The sequence below is a fragment of the Myiozetetes cayanensis genome, unplaced genomic scaffold (genome assembly GCF_022539395.1).
Source record: "Myiozetetes cayanensis isolate MyiCay16 unplaced genomic scaffold, myiCay2020 scf5-8, whole genome shotgun sequence".
Classification (NCBI taxonomy): domain Eukaryota; kingdom Metazoa; phylum Chordata; class Aves; order Passeriformes; family Tyrannidae; genus Myiozetetes; species Myiozetetes cayanensis.
The window spans coordinates 43,878,812-43,903,297 of NW_026087742.1; the positions used below are offsets into that span (position 1 = coordinate 43,878,812).

At 37.2% G+C, this 24,486-nt stretch overlaps 1 protein-coding gene across 1 annotated transcript in view; it reads right to left on the bottom strand.

Annotated features, from left to right (window-relative positions):
• MICU2 (mitochondrial calcium uptake 2) overlaps positions 1–24,486 on the bottom strand; it is a 142,171-nt gene that overhangs the window by 10,617 nt on the left and 107,068 nt on the right. The window contains exons 5-8 of the mRNA XM_050333174.1: positions 22,909–22,956; positions 18,645–18,727; positions 12,565–12,627; positions 3,491–3,588 (exon numbers count right to left, since the gene is read on the bottom strand). Of these exons, the coding sequence (XP_050189131.1) occupies positions 3,491–3,588; positions 12,565–12,627; positions 18,645–18,727; positions 22,909–22,956 (292 nt within the window). The remainder of the gene's footprint in view (positions 1–3,490; positions 3,589–12,564; positions 12,628–18,644; positions 18,728–22,908; positions 22,957–24,486) is intronic.

The window sequence follows — 24,486 nt, forward strand, 5'->3', positions numbered from 1 at the left end:
AGAATATTTCTGGTGCAAAATTCTATTAACCTATGAAAAGTTTGGAAGCAACAAATCAGGTAAGAAAATGCCATAAACTGGATTTGAAATGTTAACTTTCCTTATATGATTAAAAGATGCCCATTATTTAACCATACTGGGAAGTACTTTTTTGTAAGACATCCCAGGAAAAAATACAGCTATCAGAGAGTTTTTTCCACACGTTCTGCACTTTTTTTTCCCCTTCAAGAAGACTGTGAGAGATTTAAGCTTGCTTGGGGACGGATTACAGGAACAAATCACAGCAGTTGTAAATAGTTTAGGCAGTGAAATACTGCCTTCTCTTTTATTTGGGATTAAACATACTTAAATAAGATCAGTAGGAGACATGGGGACTTTTTTCAGGGGAAAAAATAGTGTCTGTCAGGAAGAAATACTTGCTATATCTAGAATACTAAATAGTTTTCTACTCAGAATAAAAAACAGTACATATAATATAGCTGGAAATTAAAGCACAAATGAAAATTATGTTTTGGAAGGAAAAGACCAAAAATTATTTCTCTATCAAAAATGGGGGTAAATCCATACAAAACAATAAAAAGCCTGGAATTCTGGGAAACTTCTGGCTTCATGTTTGAAGTCTGACATTCTCTAAGACAAGTCCTGGTATTAGAAGATGACATTATTGCTGAGGTGTAAAAATGAGTGGTGGTAATCTGAAATAGAAACTTGTTCAGATCTTCTGAGAATAAAGTCTCACCTGATTAGGGTCTTTTCTGTTAAATCTACTTTCTTTGTAGAAGGCAACACCTTTAGTAGTGATGTATATAAATATAATTTTACTCCAGAAATTTACATTTCCTAACCTTAGCCAGGGAAACAAGCTCTTGCTTTTGAAGTTGTAAATTCTTATTAATAATTACTGTATTGTCCTTATATTAAGGACAATGAAACTAGCAAGAAATGATCTAGAAGTCTGCAGGTGAACATGTGTTCCCTGAGTCCTACCTTTGGGCTTTAAGATCTCTGATACCATATTGTTATTACAGGAAACACATAGGATAATGTACATCTTGCATTGCTTTTACTGCTTCTAAGCAGTTCCAGCTGCAGAACAACATGAGTGTCCCACCAATGCTGCTCAGCAGAGAATGAAGAGGAGCATCTTTGGCTGCTGTTTTCACTATGTTCTGGAGAATAATGAAAAAGAGCTTTACTAGAGACACAAAATAACTATGACAAGATTGTTTCTTTACATCCATGCTCCCAGCAGCCCAAAATGATACTCTGTTTCATGGTCTCATTCTTTGCACTTGGTATAAAAAACTCTAGTGTGTATCACAAACATATGATTTCCCAAGAACCATACAGCAAGCTGGAGATAGATGCTTAAGCCATTTTCCATCCCTACACTCAGCGTGCCTCCTGTGTTCAGGGCAGTAGGAAGGGAGGCACAAGAGCTGGCTTCTATCAGTCTCACCTTGCCTGAAGAAATGTAGACAGTTTCCATTTTCTTTGTGTCATTTGAATGCAAAGAAAGGAGAACAGGACAAATTAATTGCCTTGGTATATTGACTGTGGCTGTCTGACATTTTTTAAATGTTTGGACTGTGGGCTAAAAGGGTTGGACAACACTGGTGTACATGTAGATACAGATGGCTGCACACTTACCAAAGGATTTTTAATCCAGCCAAACTGAAAAGCTTGAGGAAGCCAAAACTGAAGCATGAGGAAAATATATGTAAGTAATGAGATGAGAACACTAGTCTCAGCTTTCAGAATTCCCATGTAAGTACAGTGAAATTTCACAATGAGAGCATTCCTGATTTTTTTTTTTTTTCAAGTTTCAAGGACTCCGCAGCACAGCAGTATCTGTGTATTTACCTAATGTGACAAGTTTTAGTGTGTCCTAATCAAACCTAATCACCTCTACTTTCTACTCGGTACTACACTGATCAATAGAAAAGCTTTCTAAGCAAGAACTTGGAAAATGATAAAAGCATTTACCATCATTATTTTCTGCTTTTGACAATGATCTATGTCTGTACAGCTCATCAGTCATCTCTTGTAAAAACAGCGTGGCACTTTGATCAAACAGCCAACAATAGCTTCCCGCATAAGGTAAAGTGTTATGAGAGGCCATCAGATAGAAATCACATTTTCTCTGAACAATAGGAAGCCAGAAATGATGTGCTTGATTTACTTGCAAATAAAATAATGTGAAAGGTGATATCTTCACAGAGGTTAAAAAGACAGCGATCCTTTTATTCACCTTTCTTCGTGTTAAACAAACTTCACTGTCATGTTGCAACTGAGATGGAGTGTCTATGCAGTGATAAAGAGGCACATTCCAGCTCTACGAAACATAACTGCCACTGTTGAAAAATTACCTGCATTAAACCTTACACTTATCCCACAAATTTTAAGAGCAAGATGTGGGAGTTTGATTTTGATTACAGGCCTCTATCTGTGTGGCGGGCAAAGGTCTTTAACCTATGCGTTCTGAATGTACTAGGTACATAGTTTCATCAATGTCATGCCTCATTGGGTCAATGTAGGATTTTATCTAAAACCCGAGGCTTTTCAGTTTACACTGTATATGCAAACACAACCTTTTACTGGTGCTCTCTGCCTTTTGTTTCACTGAGAGGATCTACGGTATTTACAGGAAAGGGAGCTGCAGACGTCTTAAACTTATTTTACTCACTTAGATTCCTACTGAGCTGAGGTCTTCAAAAGAGAAAGACTGTTTATTTGAAGACTGGTATGTACCAGAGCCACTGGAGCTGAACACTTTATAGTCTACTGATTGCAACAATGTTCATTTTTAAGAGGGCTGACACACATCCTCCATTTCTGAACATAAACTGAAGTAAAACACATTATTCTACTTTATTTTTGCAGTCTGTAAAGGACTGATAATTTTTGCAGAAAAGGTAATATAGTGATGTAGATAATCTTCTCTTGATGTCATCCTAGGAGGCGTGTGTCAAGATTCAAACAGGTATCTGCATAGTCCCATTGCAAAAGTAGTTCAAAGGGTGAAGGAAAAGGCACAGGTAAAGCTTCAACAGCAGCTGGAATTTGAAGCAAGTGGATAAGTTGCCTACAGCTTACCATGCTAGCTGTAATAGGGAAGGGGGTATCTCAGATCAGAAAATATTTTTTATTTGATTAGAAGTCACTTTTTGGATGATTTGGTCAAGAAAAATACTCATGAATCACATTGTTTTAAGGTATGCCACCACAGAACCGCCAAGAACGGGAGTCTCAGCCCTCACAGCCTCCAGGCCCATTGCTGCTCTGGAGTTATGGTGCTCAGCTCCTGCAGACAGCAGACTCTAGGAGCTAAATGGGAAATTCAATCATGCAAAATCATGAAAAACCTCTACTTTGTTGTAATTTTCTGAATCAGCTCAGTGTGAGATCAGATTAATGCCAGTGTTGGTGCAAAGCAGAGGGGATAGGAAAAAGACTGGTTCCTGTTAGGCTTGTCTAGCTGAAAAAATACCTGAAAAACTCAGAATAGCGAAGTTTTTGCTTTCCTTCCTTTCCAAAGAAATGTACCAGCAGCATAGTATTAACACCAGAGTCTTCCAGTTCTGTTTCCTATAAAACAAAAAACCAGTATGATTGTTATGCATTGTATGATTGATACATACTCACCACATATTTAGAAATACTTATTTGAACTAGAATTTCACAAGAGGTACTTGCAAATTAATTACTGTTCCCAAAGCTATCACACAAGATCTCAGAGTTGAACAACACTTCCACATCAACTGCTAACGGTGTATTGTAAGTTCTGTTTCTAAATATTCTGTATGAAAGATAAGGACAAATTACAACCACTGTCAGTGTATTTTATTATTAAAATGGAGAAGGTTGTAAGTTAAATCTTTAAAAATCTTTATTCTTAGGTGAATAGAAGATTTAAATAAAGTTAGTATCTCTAAAAAAATTCAGTTAGATATTTCTAATGTGTTACAGCCATTTTAAAACATATACAATAGTCTTATAAATGAATCTAGGAAAATACAAACATTGACAATGCTCTATTATAATATGGTCTTATGAGGCTTCTTGGAAGTTTTCAATGTTAGAGATTGTTCTATGTATTTTTGAAAACCAAAGAAGAAATTTTTGCAGAGAAGGGGTGCACATTGTTTCAACTCAACAGCATCTTTAACAAGCCTAAACCCACACATAATTCTTCTTTCAGCACTAGCACACTGGCATTTCTTTGAACACAACAAAACGCTAAGCAACACGAAGAGAGATTTTTTTTTTTGGTAAGTCTGTGGGGATTTCAGCAAACTATTCTTATGACATCTAAATAGCCTCTGTGTCTTTTATCTTCTTGAAGAGGTAAGATGAAAGACAAGAGTCTATTCATAAGATTTAATACTAATGGTTATTTAGCTTTCAGCGTCATCAATAACAAGTCCCATTAGTCCACTGTGTTTCATGCTTACTGCATATGTGACACAGTTATTTCACAGTTAAAGCATTCCTTATTTCTACTGCAAGCTACAATTCACCAAATGCCAGTGATATGAGTTATGTACGAGTGAACCTAGAAAAAAACCTCTTCAAGCCACATGCAAACTTTTATCATTTAATTGCAGGCAAAGAATATTTAAATACCCACAAGATCCATCCTTCTGAAGTTTAAACAATTCAGATTACTGTGAAGACTGATGCATAAACATTGGTATATGCTTTTTTGAAAGTCAAAAGTCAAACATTCACGTATGCTTATTTGAAATTCAAACCCAAACTATTTATATCAGAATGCAAAGTTTTCTAAGAAGAAAGAGAGAAGAATCCACATATCCCTCAGTGCAGCCAGATTCTAATGTGCTTTTTGCTTACATGTTTAAAGGAAACTTGAAAAACGCAAGAAATAAATTTGCTGATGTAATTTTAAAAAACTGAATTCATGATTATGCAATTTAATGCTTCCAATTTTATTACTCCATATTACAGTCAGTGTTGTATTGAAAACAAACTGAAAAAACTAGGTTGAAAATAAGCTTTTAAAAACTAAGTCTGTGACAGAAAGTTTTTTCTTCTTTTTCTCTAGTTACGAGCTAGAAGAAGACATACAAACAATACCTACCTCATCTTATCTAAGATGACAAAGCCTATCCCTGAATTAATAGCAAATATGCACCTACTTGTTGGCTACCCTCTTTATCAGTTGGAATTCCACAGTGAAATTGGCAGATGTCCAAATACTATGTTAGAGAGAGTTAAATGTATTTTAAAACTACAAAACAGTACATCTCTTTAAAGCATAAAATGCAATAGGAGACCACAGAGACTACAGCTTAAGGGTAAAATTTAAAAAAATTGCTTTTCCTAGCGTTAATGCTATTAAATTAAACAACATGTTAGTACATAATTCCTTTTAGTCCACAGAATCATTAGGAGCTTTTGCTGCTGAACTGTATAAATTAGTACCAACATGACAAATCTTTGTTAGAAGATAATGAGAGTTCTATTAATATTTCCAACACCTCACCCTCCTGAGCTTAGGTAAAAGAATAACTTCCACTTGGAATGTCTTGGCAATGAGAATGAAATGGTAACCTAATCCTAGAGCTGCAAAGGGGACCAGACTGGGAGCTTAGAGTCACTATCTAAATTGAGTGAAAATTTGTATTCTGGTGTATCTGGCACCTTCAGCCCTGGGAGGGTGCACCATAGAACCCTTCTGAACTGTGCATTTTACAGAAAGCTGAGGCACAGAGTGGAGAAAGAATCTGAGATGTTCTTAGTTTCATCTTGATAAAAGCCCAGAAGGGGGCAGGGACATGTATCTCAACTGGGGAACTCAGACATGTTCCAGGGTCAGACAAAGAATCCCAGAGACCACACAATCTGATGCCACACAAGTCTGTGAACTTAGAAACACATGTGTACATATTACAAACATAGGCTAATTTTCCTAGAGTAATGTTAACGCCTCCTACACTTTTCAAAAGCACCATGAACTGCTGAATTATGCAATTATTCCTTTTTAAGCAAGATCAGATAACACAACAGTTATTTCCTTATTACATTACGCAGGCTGTTAACATAAGAGGCCTGATGCTGCAAACACTGAGTCATGGGCACAGACCTACCTAACCCTGTAGCTCCCCACTGAGCTTTTGACGTTTAGGACCTGATACTGCAGCAAGTACCAACAAGTGCCACTGAGAAGAAACTTACCGCACAGGGAGACGGGATTTTCAGAATAATGTACCTAACTGATTTTCAAAACTCATCTGAAATGTTAATAGACTTACTGTCTCTAGATTCTTACCACCTTTCCTTGCAGAATTTGCCTGAGGCATGACTGGGAAGCATTCATCATGATTAAAATCTGCAATTCGTTTCTTGTTCTCGTGCTTGCTTCCTGGGAGATGGTATTTGCTGTGCAATGCCTTGTTTCAATAAAAATTGTAAAAATAATACATATTTTGGATTGAATTTTTTTTTAATCTAAAACACAGAGTGAGTAGATGGAAGAACAGGGAGAAAAGTGAGGTCAGGCAAGGAGAACATTATCTTAGTTTCTTTTCTGTCTGCTAGTGATGTCCCAAATCTTTCCAAAGGTAAGACTAAATCCTTGCAAATTTTTCTGAGTCTACTTCTCTGAAATGCTCTTAGTTTTTAAGCTGCTAGCTCTGTCAATTCATCATACCAGACTTCTACCCCAGCCTACCCTCATACACTGCTCAAGAGAATTCAAACTTTCTATGATTTCTATGACTCTCTATTGAGAGTCTCCAAGATGTTGAGATATATCCTACTACTCAGTTCTGGGAAGAAGGTTTAAAGAAGTATCCATTATGAAATTAACCCTATCAGTTACAGTCAGTCAAAGGAACTGTAAAGAGGCAAACTAGCGGGACCAGGAGACTAGATCTCCAAAAGCAGTCCTTTTTGGTGAAATCCAGACACTCTCAGCTGGGCCCCAGAATGAAACAACATATTTTATGATGAAGCAACTTGCATCGTGATTTAAATCCATACTCAAGCTTTTTAATGTTTTGCAACACACTTTCTTACTAGGTAGAGTTCAAAGTCTGATGCAGAAGGGCTAAAATGTGCACAACTGTTTCTACAGAGGATATAACAGATAACATCTGAGAAGTCCGATGGAACAGTTTCTAAACAATTAACAACTTATATCCAGTATTCAACAACATCCCATTATTGGTGGGATGAGTTGTTTCTCAATGACAACTAATGCCACGGAACCTCTCTGCTGTACCCTTAGTAATGAATAATGTGCAACTTCATGGACATCCTTAGGTTTCAGCACATCATCCACAGTCCTACATTTGTGAAGAGGTGCAGAATAAAAATGGCTTCCAGCCAAAGGGGCTAAAGCTAATTTGGGAGCAGATGCTGTAAGAGACACTTTATGCCACAAATAGAAACAGGTTGAAACCAGTTTTATTGCGACTGGCTTGACTGTGTCAAGCAGTCAGGGAATGGCACTGTTGCACTGCAAAGCCTGAGGCTGCCTGAGGGGTGCACTGCTGGCAGTCTGTTAAAGCACCTCCTATGCACAGCTGGAGACAGCTCCTCCCAGGAATTCAGGCCCTGCCTCTCTGTCACAGCATTACTTTAGAAGTATTCCTCTCCCCCAGAAGTAGAGATTCCACAACAAGGACCCCCCTCAGCAGGTGTGATGTGCTTTGAAGTACGCTGTTTTGATCAACAGGGACTTGGCCTTGAAGACCAAGCACATCCATCCTCAGCATGTGCAAACCTCCTTGCCCTTGGTGCTGAAACTAACTCCGGTGAACTGTGACCAACTCTTCCAGCCCGCTCTCCAAACACATCCACACCCACGTTCAGGCTGCCATCACAGATTTCAGTTACCCCAAAATGCCAACTGAGAATACTTAAGTACACCATTTCCAGTTTATTACAACTATTTTTACAAGCAAATGCATTAGGTGGCCTTCAGAGATGATGACCAGATTCTTAATGTTTTGAATCAAAGACTAGAGCTACTAATGCAAGGCCAAATCACATGTCTTCCCTCAGCTATCAGGAGCCCACACTGCTATCTGGCTTGTCTGTATAATAGAAAGTGCTTCAGAGTAGGCTAAATAGCAGAGACTAAAAGGGTGGTCTTGCCTTACACATCTTTGCAATAGAAAGCAGTGCTACTGTGACCATGACAGACTTCTAGATTAATTCCTTGTGGGAGAGGCTTTTGCTGTTTAAGCCAAATTCAATGTACTTGCAGAATAGGTACCTAGAAAGATGTCAAAAAGCATATTTCTTTCTCTCTCTTGAGGTTATAATGTCATCAGCTCATATTTTATATTTAGTTTAATAATTTCCTTGTCCATGAGGAAAAAAATGACCCCACAGGTTTTTAATACCCTAATACTTTGGTGGTCAGATGTCTTGATTCTTTAGAAGGTTTACCTGTCTGGAGAGCTTTCTTTAAAGCATGCAGGAGCATCACAGTGCTCCTTGGTTTAAAGTATCTAAAAGCTTTTCAGCAGAATCCAATAGAAAACATACATATTTATGTTGGAGAAGACAGGTCAAGAAAAAATGTGCATTCCAGCTGAAATGAGAGGTTACAAGATTAATGACAGACTCCTTTGGGGAGAGATATTAATTTTAGTCTTGGACTAGAGTCTTGCAAAATTTGATGTGTTGCACTCTTGTTACAGAGTACTACTGCACTAGAAGAGCTCAGTTCTCTACCATCACCTTCCTCCCTCCAGTTTCAGGCAGTCTTTAGTTACACTGGGCCCAGGGTTAGCCAGAATTTGAAGGTCTGGGTGGAAAACTTTAAACTAATTAGATATTCTAGGGAGCAGATGGGCAAGTTATGATGACCTGCACAGTCCCTGTGGCTGAGGAGATGCATCACAATGCTGCAGTGTCTGAAGGTTCAAGTGTAAAACCTTGTCCTTACCAGGTAAGCAGTGATAAATGTGTGAAAGACTAATCTAATTTACCTCTTCTAGAACCACAAGGGAAAAAATCCCAAACAAACAGAGAAGTAGACAGGTTAAAACAACTGATACACAAATAATAGGATATTATTCATATGCGGGTCTAAAAATACACCACGTATAGTCAGACTCAATTTTAGTTCAAAGGTTTTCTGTTTAAAAGAGATTAATAGCTGTGTTCGCAGTTACTAATTAAATGTTGAAAAACTCTCCAACCACATTTTTCACACTTTGTATGAAAATGTGTTCATTATGAAATCCAGAAGCATATGCTTAATCATTGGGAAATGAGACAGCGCATGTATTTCCCAACATTAATTTCATTTCAAGAACAAATATAGAACATTCTGTATTGTCATTCCTTTTCTAACAACAGCTAAAATTAGCTTATAAGTTTACCCATTACACAAAGCACATTAAATGAGAGGTATGGAAAGTACTTGATAACTCATTAATCTAAATTGAAGGGCCCGAGAGCAAAGTCCCTGATCTAGACAGCTGGGCTATACAGGAGATATCTGCAGCCATTAGCACTGTTTTCACTACCAGAACACTAAAGCATCACACACTGTTAGAGCAGCCTTTTAAGGAACTCAGGTCAGTAACACAAAAGCAATGGGTGCTGGTCACTGGGCAACACCTTTTCAAAATACACCAAAATCTTCCAGTTCATGCACTTTCCTGCTACAATCTAGACCACTTCCAGGCAGGGAGTTTGGTTCTCCTCTTCCATGAACCAAAGTGACATGTTCAGCTGGATGTTTCATGTGAAGAACAGTTCTGCTAGGAAGCCAGATGGAGCATTTCCTTTAGCCTGTGGGGAAGGTGGGTGAGGTCACTGCCTCTGTTGACTTCTGTGCCATTTTCTTCGATCTAATTAGAAAGAGCCAGGTTCCAGTTCTGTAAGCCTGCCTGCAGCTCTCCTTCACTGTGTGTGCACCCCTGCTATGAGTGAAGCAGATTGCATGCTCTGCAAAACTCAGCATGGAACTTCCCAAAAGATGGGGCCAGTTAAGCCTGGGAAGACTTTTTGGCTTTTCTTCCAGCACCAATTATAATATTGGAAAAAGAAAAACCCTCAATTGAAATATATATGTATCTGGATAGCCAAGTCTACTGCAATCCCATTCAAGGGCCATTACTGGTGAAAATTTGAATTTTAGGCATGCAAGTCAAAGTTTCAGTAAAAAAGGTAGAGATACAAGCACCTGGGAGCACAGCAAAGTGCTTTCTCTTTTGCTAATACAGTAACTCAATGAGTTTTAAATGGTATCTCCACATAGCTAATAAATAACTGGGATCTTTCTTTACACCGTAACGGGAACACACCTGGATATACCTGCTGGTTAAATAAAGTTGCAGACAACTGTATTTTCCTAAGTTGGTGATGTTTTCCATCTGGTGTCAGAGACTGGATTTACTCTGAAAATCCAGCAGACTCATATGCAAAATGTGAAAGTGTTGTGGAAATAAAGAACTATCCCAAACACCAAAATTCCATTGCAGTATCTCAACTTTCAAAAAACACAGTCAACTTAAACCCTATATTTTTATGTTTCATCTGCTTTGTTTAAAAGGAATACTCTGACTGCCATAACTATTAAAAAGAAAGGGTAAAAACATATTCACTGACTACATTGTATAGTCATAGTCACTGGTTACAATTATAATCAACTTTCATGGGAGACTGAGATAGGAAAGAAAATAAAAATTAGAAGAAATGTGACAATCTGGATTTTGCCAAGTAGAATTATAGAGATCAGAAGAATTTCAAGTTAGCTGTAGTCTCCACAGCTATTTAATTCTTCTTTTGTACTGTAATTCCATTGATAATCTTTTAAGAAACTGTATTAAATAATATTTTCTGGCTGCAATAACTTCAGATTTTTCTGAATGGAGAATTCTGAAGACAAAATTTGAAGCAAGACAAAAACAAAAAAGAGAGACGTTCTGGCTCAGGTATTTAATTAGCTCACAATAACCTTATGTGTTTATAACTAATCTGTCCAACTGTATCAAAGTTTTCTGGAAATTTTATACTATAGCTGTGCATTCATGCAGAATAAAGATCCTTTTTCTTTCACTGTCATGGCAGTTAAGTCTCAATTGAAATCGGTTTTGAGGAACAGACAACCCTATTAATCCTAGCTATTTTAATCTGGTGACTGATGAAAAGGTTCAAGAAAAGCGATGGTTGTTAGTCAATCAAACAATTTTAAACTGAACTTCGAATACACATTAAGGGAGGAAAATTTTTGTGCACCAGAATACACTTTATGCCTAATAAATATTAAAGGTGTTGGCAATACTTCCACTTTCCCTTTTTCCCCAGGCAGGTGAAAAAGTAAACATGAGCAACTCTTTGAAGAAACTGCTGATGTATGATAGGTTTACAAAGCAGAGCACTGGACAAATTCCTTATTGAATGCTTTCAACATGAGCAGTTGCTGCCTCATGCCTAATGTAAACTGAAAGTTTACAACTGAAGGCAACTTTCTGGTGAGAAAAACATCCTTCAGCTACACCATCCAATTCAAGCATGAAAGAAAAGTAGTGCTGCTGATGTAAGCAGCATCTCACAGTAATAGATGGAGATAATCCATCTGTACTCTCCCCCTCCTTAGAATCATGGAATACTTTGGATTAGAAAAAACCTCTAAGATCATCAAGTCCAACCATTAACTGAGCACTGCCAAGTCCACCACTAAATTATGACTCTAGGTATCACAGCTGCACATTTTTTTGAACACTTTTAGGGACAGTGATTCCACCGCTTCCCTGGGTAGCCTGTTCTAATGCTTGATCACCCTTTCAGAGAAAATTTTTTCCTGATATCCAATCTAAACCTCCCCCGATGCAACCTGGGGCCACTTCCCCTTATGCTATTGCACGTAATGTGGTTCATCAGCTTCCTCAGAGGTGTTTTCAGCATGCTCAGGACTTCCTCTCTCGTTTTCAGTCTCACTCAGTCTCACCCAGGATACAGAATACCTTGTCTCTCTGCTGACTGCAGAATGAAGAAGAAGTGGCAGCTTCCAAAGACTCTCTCTGGGAAGAAGGGAGGTTGCAGGGGATTGGCTTCAGGGGAAAACAGACAGAAGGGAGTAGGAATTTACCCATCCCTTTCATTGAAGACACGTATTTACCCTTTGCTAAAGGTCTGTGAAACAGTGTAACCTCTTTCCCAGTTGGAAGATCACACTCTAAGGTTGTTTCTTCTGGTCTACATCTACGTCATCTCTTTCTGAAAGTGGACTTAACTAAAGTAATCCCTACCTTTGTCATCTCAGTAATCACGCTTCAAACCAACTCAGAATAAGCTGATATTCCTGCAACAGCAGCACTTGGGTAAGTTTAAGCTATCAATTTCTATTTGAAAAGCCTTCTACTCACATATGGCAATACAGAGTTTTTTCTTAGTTTTTCATAAATAGAAGAGAGTTACTTTGAAACAGAGGCTCATGGAAACTAAATAACCATTCCCTTCATTTAATTAAAGCACTAATACTTGAGCTTATATACTTATATAAAAACTCTGAAAAAATAACAGAGTTCATGGGATATATGAAAATGTTTTTGTAAAGAAAAATCTACTTCATACCTGAAGTACTGTTTCATCTCCAGCTGCTTTCAAGTCGTCTTCCTTCCCAATGATTTTCTGTAGCTGTATTTGTTGAGAAAAGAACAAGAAAATTACAAATGTGATCTTACAAGAGTCTTCTTTTTCAGAAACGTGCTTTAATTGCACCTTGTCTTAATTATACATTTCTGCAAGGTTCTCTACTCATGACAAAATATTTGCAAATCTTTAAGGATATCCTGCTATTCAGACACACTTTTTCCCAGGAATGTCTTATCTACCATGGTTAATATAGCCAAGCAGAACATGAATCTAGCTCTTGCAATCCAGTGCTTACTCTATTTTTAGAGGAGATTTTCTAGCACCAGAAGCTTAGCATTCACTTTGTAAGATTTTGAAACTCAAGGGTATAACATCAAGGATAATTTAGGAAATAAAAATTATTCCAGTTTTCATGCTGTCCTTCTAGATAGCTTTACATAGTTCTGCTACAGACATGATCTTCTACACATGAAAAACATATGTGTCCAAATGAAGTACTATATAACCAACAAAGAATAATTTCATTAAATAAGAAAACATTTTTTTTTCCCAGAATTTGCACTAGGCAGAATGTGTTTTGAGTTTCCCCTCCACCCCAGGAATAAATTAATCTTGAATGTATTAGCAAAGAAGATATTTAGAATTACTGAAATGAGTCACATCTAAAAACATAACTTGTCCCAATAGAGTTTTAAGGTAATATAGAAAGTGCATTAATTTGCAGTACTTCCAGTATATCTGAGCTGCAAGGTTTCTTTGAATATGTTTCAGCTTGGAAGGTCAACACTGCCACAAGAACAAGTGATTTAAGACAGCACAAAGTATACCTACCTTTCAGACACTTGAATGAATCCTCAAAAGGACAGCAAAAATGAAAGAACAAGGGAATTAATAAATTTCAGGTATAGATATGGACTTACACCTATCGCTATGGATTTCGAGGCTTAAGGAAAGATGTGTTTAAAGCTCAGGGTTTTCAAAGCTGCTGGTTTGCTTCTCAAACATTTCTGAGTGATTCCTCACCCTGCCCACTAAAACTGGGAAAAAATCCATTGCCAAATTTGCATAGCTATATAGCCATTATTTTGAAATGTTTTCAAATCTCTCCTTAGGGCTTGTTTTTCATTTGTTTGTTTGCTTGGTGTTGTGGGGATTTTGTTTGTTTTGGTTGTGTTTTGTTCTGTGGTGTTGTTCAGAGAAGCAATACAGACTTGTGAATACTGTGTAAGAAAAAAACCACTAACTGTTCATGTTGCCAAAGGTCTTCCCTTGACCTTCAGATTTTGACTAATTTTTTTTCTTTTTTTTAATAACCTCAGCTTTTTAGTTTCTCAGGATAGTTACTTTCTAAGTTTTGAATGCCATGTCTTGATAGTATCTATCAAAAGAAATACTGTAAACAAGGCAACTAAACAGTACTTGTTCTTCCAAATTTCTCCAATTTTTTTTTTTTGATAACTTACAAAACAATTGACTAGTACAGTAAAAATATTATTAATTTCTTCATAGCAAAATAGTATTACAGAGCTCTGGAGAAAAACACAACTGCTTGTCAATATGCTCATTGAAAGATCACCTTTTTTCTTACCTGAAAAATTAATCTTTTGCTCACACTTAAGAAATAAAACTGCAAATACTTTCCAAACCACAGAAAATATGATCTTCCTCTTTTGGATTTTATTTTTAAAGGAGCTCCTAAAAAAATCTGCAGAGACTACTTAAGAGCACAGAAACCCAGTGTAATTTTTTTCACAAGCATTCTAAAAGATTTAGTTTATTGTTTTCTTACACTGTATGTAAATCCTTATAGTGCTTGAAACTATTTCCAGAAGTTTTTTTCCAGCCCAGTACAGCAACTACTCATGGAGGGAGAAGAATTGTGCCTCAAGAAATAGACTCCTTCATGTAACATTTATTGTATTTAATATTTATATCTGTTTATCACTCAATGGCTAATACCTGTTTATCACTAATGGCTAATTTAAAGATAATGAGACCTATTATGCACAACTGAAGCTAAAGACATACAAGAAGTAATCTGTTCTGAACAAGACAACATCTGGCAGAAGGGCTATGTCAGTCTTATAAAAGGAGGTGATTTTGCATCTTCCAGTTGTTTGAGAGAGATCAGTGCTTGTGATGCTCTAGGACTATAGAAGCGCTCTGTACCAAACCACCATGGAGCTCTACAAGTTTTTTGTGGTACCTGTGCTCCAGGACAAGCATGTAAGACAGTCTATTTAGAAAGTTTAAATCACATAGTCTTGCACGTGCCATCAGAACCACTCTACCTCCATTCCCAACAGTTTTGAACTGTCATTAAATTTACTGAGACATCTTTAATCAGGACAGAGTTAGGGAAATTCCTTACTTGCTGGGGATTTTGGGAACTCTGGTAGCCTTATTCTTGGTGGGAGGTCTCAGATTAATGTGCATGGGTTATTATGTGTCTGGAAATCCCCCTCACTGAATGTCTTGAAGTGAGGAGTTCACGGAAGTATCTTACTGTCCTCACAAAGATACAGATAATATGGCTCTGAGAAATGATTCTACCCTCTGGTAGGGACTGATGAAAGGATGGCAACCAGCATCTGTGAACATGCCACTTCTACCTTGTCTTCTTCACCCTTGAGTTGCAGGGCAAAGCACAAAACATTGTGGGCCCTAACACTGCAATGTCTCTTGTGACTGTGTACCACTGTAATGTGAATGAAGCAGAAAGACACTGGCTTGAAGACAAAGAAATAGGGAGGAGAGAGAATAAGGGTGTCCCTGTGAAGGGAGAGACTTTTAGTGGAAATGAGGAGAATGTGCTCAGAAATGGAAAGGCTATGGAGGAGATAAACTCTTATTGAAAACATGGGATTGCATTCAAGATCTCCTTTCCTGAACATCCATTTATGTTAGCAAAGAGCACTGGGAAATTCTGCATCTCACACTCCTTCAGTGTGTGATCCACACAGGTTGGAACAGTCTATATCCATCATGTACTGCAGGCACTAAGGACTTGGGTTTAGTTTTTGCTTGTCACCTTTCTCAACTTTCCTGAATGATCCACTTGACATACCTTGTGCCTGTCCATCCAGTAACATGTGAGAATTGAGACATACACAATTCAAAGAAAGGTGGACATTTTGCAAACAAAAAGGCATGTTCTTATATCAAAGAATTTAAATTTACAGTCTAGGTCAATAGATAACATAGGCATACATAGATGTCTAATTAGTAGATAATGGAGGGGAAGTTGGGAGAAGAGGTCACAAAGCATGAGAATGAAGCAGCACTGAAATTTCTTTTCCCGTTGTATCCTGTTTACAGACACTGAGTCCTAATTACCGCTTCTTCAATATGCTTTTCCACTGCCCTTTCCTTACATATGTTTCCTGACATTATTGTCAAATATAGTGTCAAAATAACTATAGAATAGTTCAGATGTATTTTCCTAAGATGCCAACTGGGACAAGACAAATGACAGAATAGCCACATAATTTACTAATTTATTAGCTACCCAGAAACCTTCTGTGATGCATGCAGAAAGAGAGTATATAGGTTAACACACAGACATGTTTCCAGATTCTCACATTCCGAAAGTTTTATTTTTAAACCTACTCTGTAAAATTAAAATTTTGCTTGAAAGTAGTCACCTCTATAAATGCTATGTAAATGGTCACAAGAGAAAACTCATCTTCTGACTAACTTGCATCCTGTGGGACGTTGAATTTAATGATACTTGCAAGTTGACAGAGTAATTTATATGGGTTATTTTTTAACAATCCATATTAATTTATCAGTCCAGTTCATAAAGGAAATGCAAAGTAACAATCTATCTAACCAGAATAATTTTCATTTAACCTGATTGCTGCCACAGAAATCAAATTATTTTCAATGATTTGTATGATGTTTTCACCTCTACATTTGATGACTTTCTGTTGTTCACACTGGCTGATTCAATTAGAATTACCCGAAATGGATAATGGACATTAAATAAATGACATACTGCACATCCCCCCAAGAGAGCTGTGCAGTGTTTCTGCAAGAATCTCCTCATTTGTTTAACTGACACAGTACCTATTTAAAGGGAGCACTGCTAACATGGCATTTTGGTGCAGAGGCACTACAAGCTGAACATGTTCACTCGTGTTCATGGAGTTACTTTCCCCTGTAACATATTGTTTTGTAGATGAATAATACAGCCATAACATACATGTTTTGGTGATCAGGGCACTGCTAGCCTAATAACAATTTGTTACGATTGCACCAGGTTTAGTAGGTTAAAAATACAAGCTTTTCTAGAATTTTTTTTTTAATAGCAGAATAACTAACATTTTAACAGAGCAAATGCTTCAAAATGAAAATATTTTGTGTAGCAACAAATGAGTGTAGGGTTGTGCTGGTTTTGGCTGGGGTAGGGCTAATTTTCTTCACAGTGGTTGCTGTGGGACTGTGTTTTGGATTTGTGCTGAAACACAGGGGTTGATAATATAGAGATGATTTTGTTATGGCTGAGCAGGGCTTCCACAAAGCCAAGCCCTTTTCTGCTTTTCCTACTGCCACGCTGGTGAGGAAGCTGGGGGTACATGGGAGGCTGGGGGGAGACACAGCTGGGACAGGTGACTCCAACTGACCAAAGCGATATTCCAGACCATATGACATCATGCTCAGTATATAAAGTGGGGAGAGGAAGGAGGAAGGAGGGGACATTTGGAATGATGGCATTTGTCTTCCTAAGTCACCGTTATGCTTGATGGAGCCCTGCTCTCCTGGAGATGGCCGAACACCTGCCTGCCCATGGGAAACACTGAACTAATTACTTGTTTTGTTTTGCTTCTATGTGTGGCTTTTTCTTTCTCTATTAAAATGTCTTTATCTAAATCCATGAGTTTTCTGGCTTTTGCCTTTCTGATTCTCTCCCCGATCCTGCTCGTGGGGGAGTGAAGGAAAGGCTCTGTGGGCCTTGGTTGCTGGCTGGGGTTAACCCATGACAAGTGTACCTGCAGGCTCAGTTAGGGGCTTCTGGGAACATTGCCTTGGAAAATGATCTAATTTCAAGCATTATTTTCTAACAGTACTACTAAGTCTAAAAGTATTTTTACAACATTTTATAAAATCTTTAAAGCATGACTCATCTGAATTCTATGATTCATCAATCAACCTTGCTAAGAGGCAATTCACTGAAAAAATGGTGATCAGTGCAAAACACATGCCAGCAGCTATTGTATCATTAATTCAGAGTTTAAGGCTATGAAAGTACACTTACATAAGTTTTTGCCAATTTCTCTGTCAACAGGTGCATCTCTGAAAGTTTTAGATTCTATGGTTCTCTAGAGTTGTGCATTAATGGTCAACTTTAACTGTATTCTGGTGACAGAAAATAATTTGAATTGTAGTAGCCATGTCAGCTTCTTATAAAACTGTCTGTCCAGTTACCTCCCATATTAATGAAGGATCTGAATTAAGCTGAGGGAGTCTATTAAAAATTATGTTTGTTAATTCTGCATTCAACTTTTGACAAGAAGTACTTAGTTAACAGTCTTCTGTTAAATATTTAAAAGTTGAATAAGCTAAGCAATTAAGCCTATTCTTCTTTAAAAGAACAGAGCAAAGTTTTCTTTGGTTTTTAAGCATCTGCCTTTCTCCCTCATAGTTCATATAAAACATGGGAAAACGCCTATCCTTCTGCAGCACTAAACAAAATTAATAAAAAACAAGGGAGGATGATGTATTAAAGAAATTATTCAACATATTTAGAAAATAAAAGACTCTTCCAGATGATTATTTAAATTAGCTTATGGGATTAAGGGATGTACACCAAACTTCCTAGTAGCAGATTTTTAGATACAACTCAAAGGCAACATTTATAAAAGTGGATTCAAATTCAAGTACTTCTGTAGCAATACTTTGGTATGTGCTTCTTGCATACAAAATATTTTAGTAAGTATGTGAACACAGATTGGACTGAAAAATAGGCTTTATGATTTTAATGAATCTTCATTTAGCAAATGACAACCCATGGATCTATTTAAATCCTTTCAAATTAATATGCATATAAATACACCTACCTTAAAGAATTCTTTCTTTTCAACTCGCTCATTGCCATCTGTATCCAACATTTTAAAGGCAATCTGAAGTCCAGTCTGGGGTTCTGCAATGAATTGCAAAATAACTTTACTGAAAATATACACACAGATGCTTAAACTAGCACTTAAATAATGATTACAAAATAAATAATGACTGCAAAATGAATATTGTCTATGGTTCAGTTCTCCACTGTTACAAAAATGCATGGTATTTCCAGTGAACCACACATACCTCTTCCAATATAAGCAAACTTTTTAAACACCTTCTTACTATAATTTCAAGGGACAATTAATGCAATGAGAAAGTAAGAAATGCCAGCACTGCCCAAGTACAGCCATGAATGTCCATCTTATCTCCACAACAATATTGCATCTCTTACTGTTCTGGTCTTAAGATACTCTCCATGGATGTCTCCATGATCCCACGTCACTTTTGCAGTCTAGCTCCTTTTCAGGTTAGATGGGTGGAAATTGCCTTCAGAAACCAATAATTATTCCCAAACTGGGTGAAAGAGCTAGAGTACTCCTCAGGTACTTCTTGCATGGGTGACTGTATGTCAGTATTTGCAGTCCTCCCCAGCAGACAGACTGATGCTGTAACGGTGGCCAGCTCTCTCAGCTCCTGCTCCTGCTGTGGTTAGCCCCAGGCCTTTTTTTCCTTCCCTTCTCCTTCTTCCCTAAACAATGTACTCAAATATTACTGAGATGTAATAAACTACTCTTTCCAGTCTTTTTTGACAAAAGCATGTTTTGTATGACTCCCATCAAGCTGATTTTTCTCAGGAATTTTACACAATTTCATCCTGTATTTCCTTCGCTGAGTGGATGTTTTTTTTCAACACAAAAATGTAATGAGCTCTGAATCTTGCTATAAAAACACGGTGTGTTTTGAGCTCCTTCCCATGATTTCCTGGTCTTGCTTTGCTTACAGGAGGTGGCCTCGTCTCATTAGCGAGCCCACACAGGAGCAGCATGCTCCTGAAAATGTACTTACAGTTCATTGCAGTAGCAAGCCCTTATCCCAGTAATTTCTGGAGCAGATGAATTAATCCATAATCCACTCAATTCAGGCATTAATATGAAAGCCATGAATTTATCATCTCTGGAATATATTCACGTTTCCAAGAACAGTGTTGGACCTATGAGGGCAGTGAAGCAATACCTAAAAAGCTCCAATGCTTTCAGAATTTTCCTTCTGAAAATATGTTCTTCTAGTTCCATTCTGAAAATTTTTAAGTCTTGCCTTTTATTTTTTTTTTAAAGAATCTTTCTGCAAAAGGAAGAAGCTGAAGGAATATCCCAATCCTTTTAAGTCATAACAAGATCGTTAAAGAAAGTACAATTTTTACATTTTAAAAATAACTGCATCTTTCAGCAGTCAACTAACATTCTACGTGAAGCAATCTTGTGATGCAGGGATATTTTATAAATACCATTGCAATATGCACAGCAGAGCCCTTCCCAGTAATTGGGTTGTAATAATCAAAACTGGCTTCCTTTCCATGGAAGTGGCACATGCTAAATTTGTGTTACTAGTACAAAAGCAAGAAAAGGCTATCCTATAACATATTTAGAGAATAAAAGTAATTGATGTATTTAATAGTAATTCATACCATCTGTGTTCCAATTTTCAGATAAGAGAGCTGTTACTGAAAATACAGGACCTAAAGCTGCTTATACAGAGCTGACATACTTATCTGATATGATGTAACCCCAAAGGTATGTGTTCGTAAAATAAGCATAGTTCAAAGACTACCATAGATATATTTGTATTTAATTAGAATCAGGCAAAAATCCAAAATCTGAACAGAAGAGCTTCATCTTGGTTGTGAGTGCAGGTGAGACCAAGGTGCTTCCTATCCAACTACTCCTATGTTGACCAAGCTGTCAATTTGTGTGACTGGCTAATTGAAATGAAGCTTTGAGTAAAGGTGACAACTTCAATTCCTGGACTTCTTTACCAGGCAGGGCTCCATTAACCTATTGCTAGAAATGAAATTCAATACAGCACTGGAAGAAAAAAAGATAGTGATGATACAAGGCACACAGAGAAGAGAAAAGAAGGTCACAGGGGCAAAAAAATAAAACCTTTGTCTGACACAAAATTACGTTTTTAAGTTCAGTGTTGTTACAGACACTGCTTTTGCACAACAGGCAGCATGCTCTGGTCAGCAGGGTCCTGGAACCAGGAGTCTGGTGACTCTTTTTGTGTTTCCCAATTTTTCTGTTGGTGACTTTGAATAAGTAATTTAGATATTAATGCCTCCTTTAAGAAATCTCATATTAATTCTCAGTAGTGAGAGAGACAGGTTGTGTAACTTGGAGCAGACTGGCATGGGATACTTGTTAGGCAAAGATAGAGGCACTAACACTTGTTGACATTTGCTTTCAAAATGATCGGTATGATAACCCTCTGTGTAACCAAAGCAGCAACATTAGCACTGCATTTTTATCCTGCATCAAAAGGTGCCTTTGTTTCTGCAGTTCAATACATTCTTATAGAAATTCTGTGAAAAATAATGTTACCTGATTGTTTGGAGAAGTGGAACAACTTGCTCTGATACTGCTTCAATTTTCTAATTGTTTCAGCCAATAATTCAGCATGAACTCACAGCTGCCATAAATTTTTAAAGAAATAGAATCTTTGGCACCTATTACTGCAACTTTAAGGTATTCTTCTGAAGTTATAATTTGTCTGTCATAGTTGTCCTTTTTTAACATAAATCCTTCATTTTTGACTTGCAAAAAATATATTAAAATCAGTATTCTAATTGGGCTAAACTCCTATTTCTGATTTTAAACCCACTTTTAAAACACATGGTATAACTCAGGTTCAAGCAGCATGTAGCATGGGACAGTCACCACTGCTGAAGCAGTGTATTTGTCTGTTAAATAGGTTATCTTAATGTGTGTATATATATATATATGTATAATTTATTACTGTGTACTAGCTGAAGTTCCCTAAGAGATTACCCCCCCTTGATGCCGTGTAGTAAGAGCTAATGTAGAAATGCGGTAAGCTGCTAGAAATGTGGTGAGCTGCAAAAGGGCTACCTAAACCGTGCAAGAGGTGTATAGTGATGGTTACTATGAGGAAGGCTGGACACACTCTCTCCACTCTCTGGAGACCAACATTTGTTATTTGTTCATACTACACAATGAGAAAGCGCATTTCCAGTGCAATGAAAGTTTGTCAATTTGTTTAAGCCTCAGCCATGGAAGTGAGGAGGGGCAAGCATCTACAGTCCATCAGGCAAAAGTGACTGCTTCCTTCTGTCCTTTCCCCATCCACTGATATCACAAATTTAGTATGCCTCACTTTGTCCCTTGCTGAAAATGTTAGACCCATGTAAGTCAGACAAACAAGACTGCACATGTGGACTATTCTGTGGACATGCACATGAACTACTTCACAGCTAGCCTGTGGGTCTCATTGTGTGATGTTCATTGCACATGTCTCCCATCTTGGCATTTTCCAGCATTGCCTACACTTCATCAGAACAAAATGGAGGGTGGCAAGCACGGCACAGAGTAAGTAGCGGTGAGGAAATCTAGAAAATCCGAGATCACTTGCATGTCCAACAAAAAATGCCTACTGTTTGTAGATAGACCAAAAGGTCTGACAGAGAAAAAGGAAGGAAGCAAAGAAGGGAGAGCAGAAATACATGTAAAATACTTGGAGAAAATAAAAGGAACAGAGGATAAAAAAAGGATTAAAAGAGCCAAACATAAAGACTCTGTAGAATTCTGCTGGTTATGTATTGTATCCATTGTATATCTGAACACAAGAATAACAGGGAACAACCTTTGAGATGCCACAACAGCTTTTTATTCCACCGCATGAGCTACAATGTTAATGTCTCATTTCCAAAATGACTAAAACTACTATCCAGAAGACAAATTATTTATCTTTTCTTCCTATTCCTCCTCCTCTTATTATGTGGTTCTGTAACCAATGCCTGTCTTCTCCCAAAGTCTTTTGAAAAGCTTTTCTGATCCCATGGTGCAGGGATTACCATGACTTTTGAAATATTGCTATGGACCAACGATGCCACTACAGCATTAAGTTCCAATCAATTAAAGTTATACCTATTTATATTAATGCATTATCACTCTTTATATAGTGTTTTTTTACATTTTACTATAATGCAGAAATTTAGCAGCTAAAAATTTCAGGGAAAAGTTCCTGGAAAGTTGTCAGTAGCTGAGTATTTATGCCAATGTATTTTAAATATACAATACTTACTCGTAAGGATCGTCAGCAAAAATAGGTACTCTACATAAGATATCAACCCTGAAATGAAAGAGTTAAAAAATTACTTGCAGAAAACCCCCCCAAAAACTCATAGAAAGACTTGAAACATCACATCGTATAAATGATAAAAACTGTAGTTTGACATAGCATTAAATAAATTTATTAAAGTAAGCCACTTTATTATTTAATAAAGTTTTTACTTCTGTATTTAGTGCTCTGAAGGTAAAATTCCCTAGCCAGAGACTCATCAATGTTCAAGTCTAATCCAGAAAGTTAGGTTTATTTGGTATTAACAAAAGGCCTACACTAAATCTTTGGATTCTCCCTGAAAACATCCAATGTTTATATAAAAGGCAAATAAATTAAATGTGCTTTGTCACATTTAGTACCTGGGAGGAGAACTACTCTAACATTACCCTGAAGGATCAAAGTCCTCCATCCTTTGGCAGGCTCGCAAAGGCGGAGAAAAGCTTCCCTCTAATTCTCAAGGGGAACGCGGCAACACGCAAAGCTGCCAAGCTGCTAGATTGTGCTGATAGTACTGCTGGGCTGAGCGCCAAGAGGAGGTTTCTTTTTTTTTTTTTTTAAATAGGAACATGTCCTTTCTACAAGGTGAAAGTATTTCCCCCCCCTCTTGAAGGAAAATTCCAGTGTTTTCTTTTGAAATACCACCTTAAGTGAAAAGCCTGAACAAACACAAAGATGTGATAGTGTCAAAATGGAGTGTACAAGCTAAAGATAGAGAGCGCATAATGAGGGTGGTTAAACAAGAGAATTTGAACCATCTGCCCCGCAATAATGTTTGGAGAAAAAATGTAAAGGGCTTTTTTATAAATCACTTTTCAAAATAACTGAGCTACTTTTAACTTGTGAGTGAAACACTGTATAATGCTGAAGCTGCTTAAAATAATGAAGTTCAAACATGCCTATCTGTGCAAAGATAAACTATTTTTATAATTAATATTTAGTTAATTGATAGATAAGGAATACACTTAAGCTTCCGTGATAAGCAATTAACTTCTGATAAATTACTATGCACAGACAGCAGCATTTGTATTTGACCTCAGATAGTGACTTATCACTTTTAAGTACCAGTTCAGAAATACGAAATTGGTAAACGCAAGAGTCTGAAAATTGGAGAACAAATCTTAGCTAAAGGGAGGTCTAATGTTGACCCTGTTGCCAACTCAGTCTGGTTCCGTATCTCAGCTTTCCTCTCCATCAAAATGGGGCTATTCACCCTATTATCCAACATGCATCATGTGTAAATCAGCACAGTACTACAATAATAAAAACAATATGGAGATAAAAACCACTTTCACCTCAAAAACTTAATTTTGCTTACAAGTTCCAGCATTTCTGCCATTGCAAGAACACAAATTATTATTTGCATTGCTGTAAAACTTGGAGTTGTGTTCCCAGATAAAACATGTAGGTTTTCTACAAATTCAAAACCAAATAAACAGAGAAAGAACTCCTACCCCAAATTTTTAGCTTATACGCTTAAGTATAAGACAAGATAAAAAAAGAAAAGAAACAAAGAGGGAGTGATAAGAAATCAAGCCATTA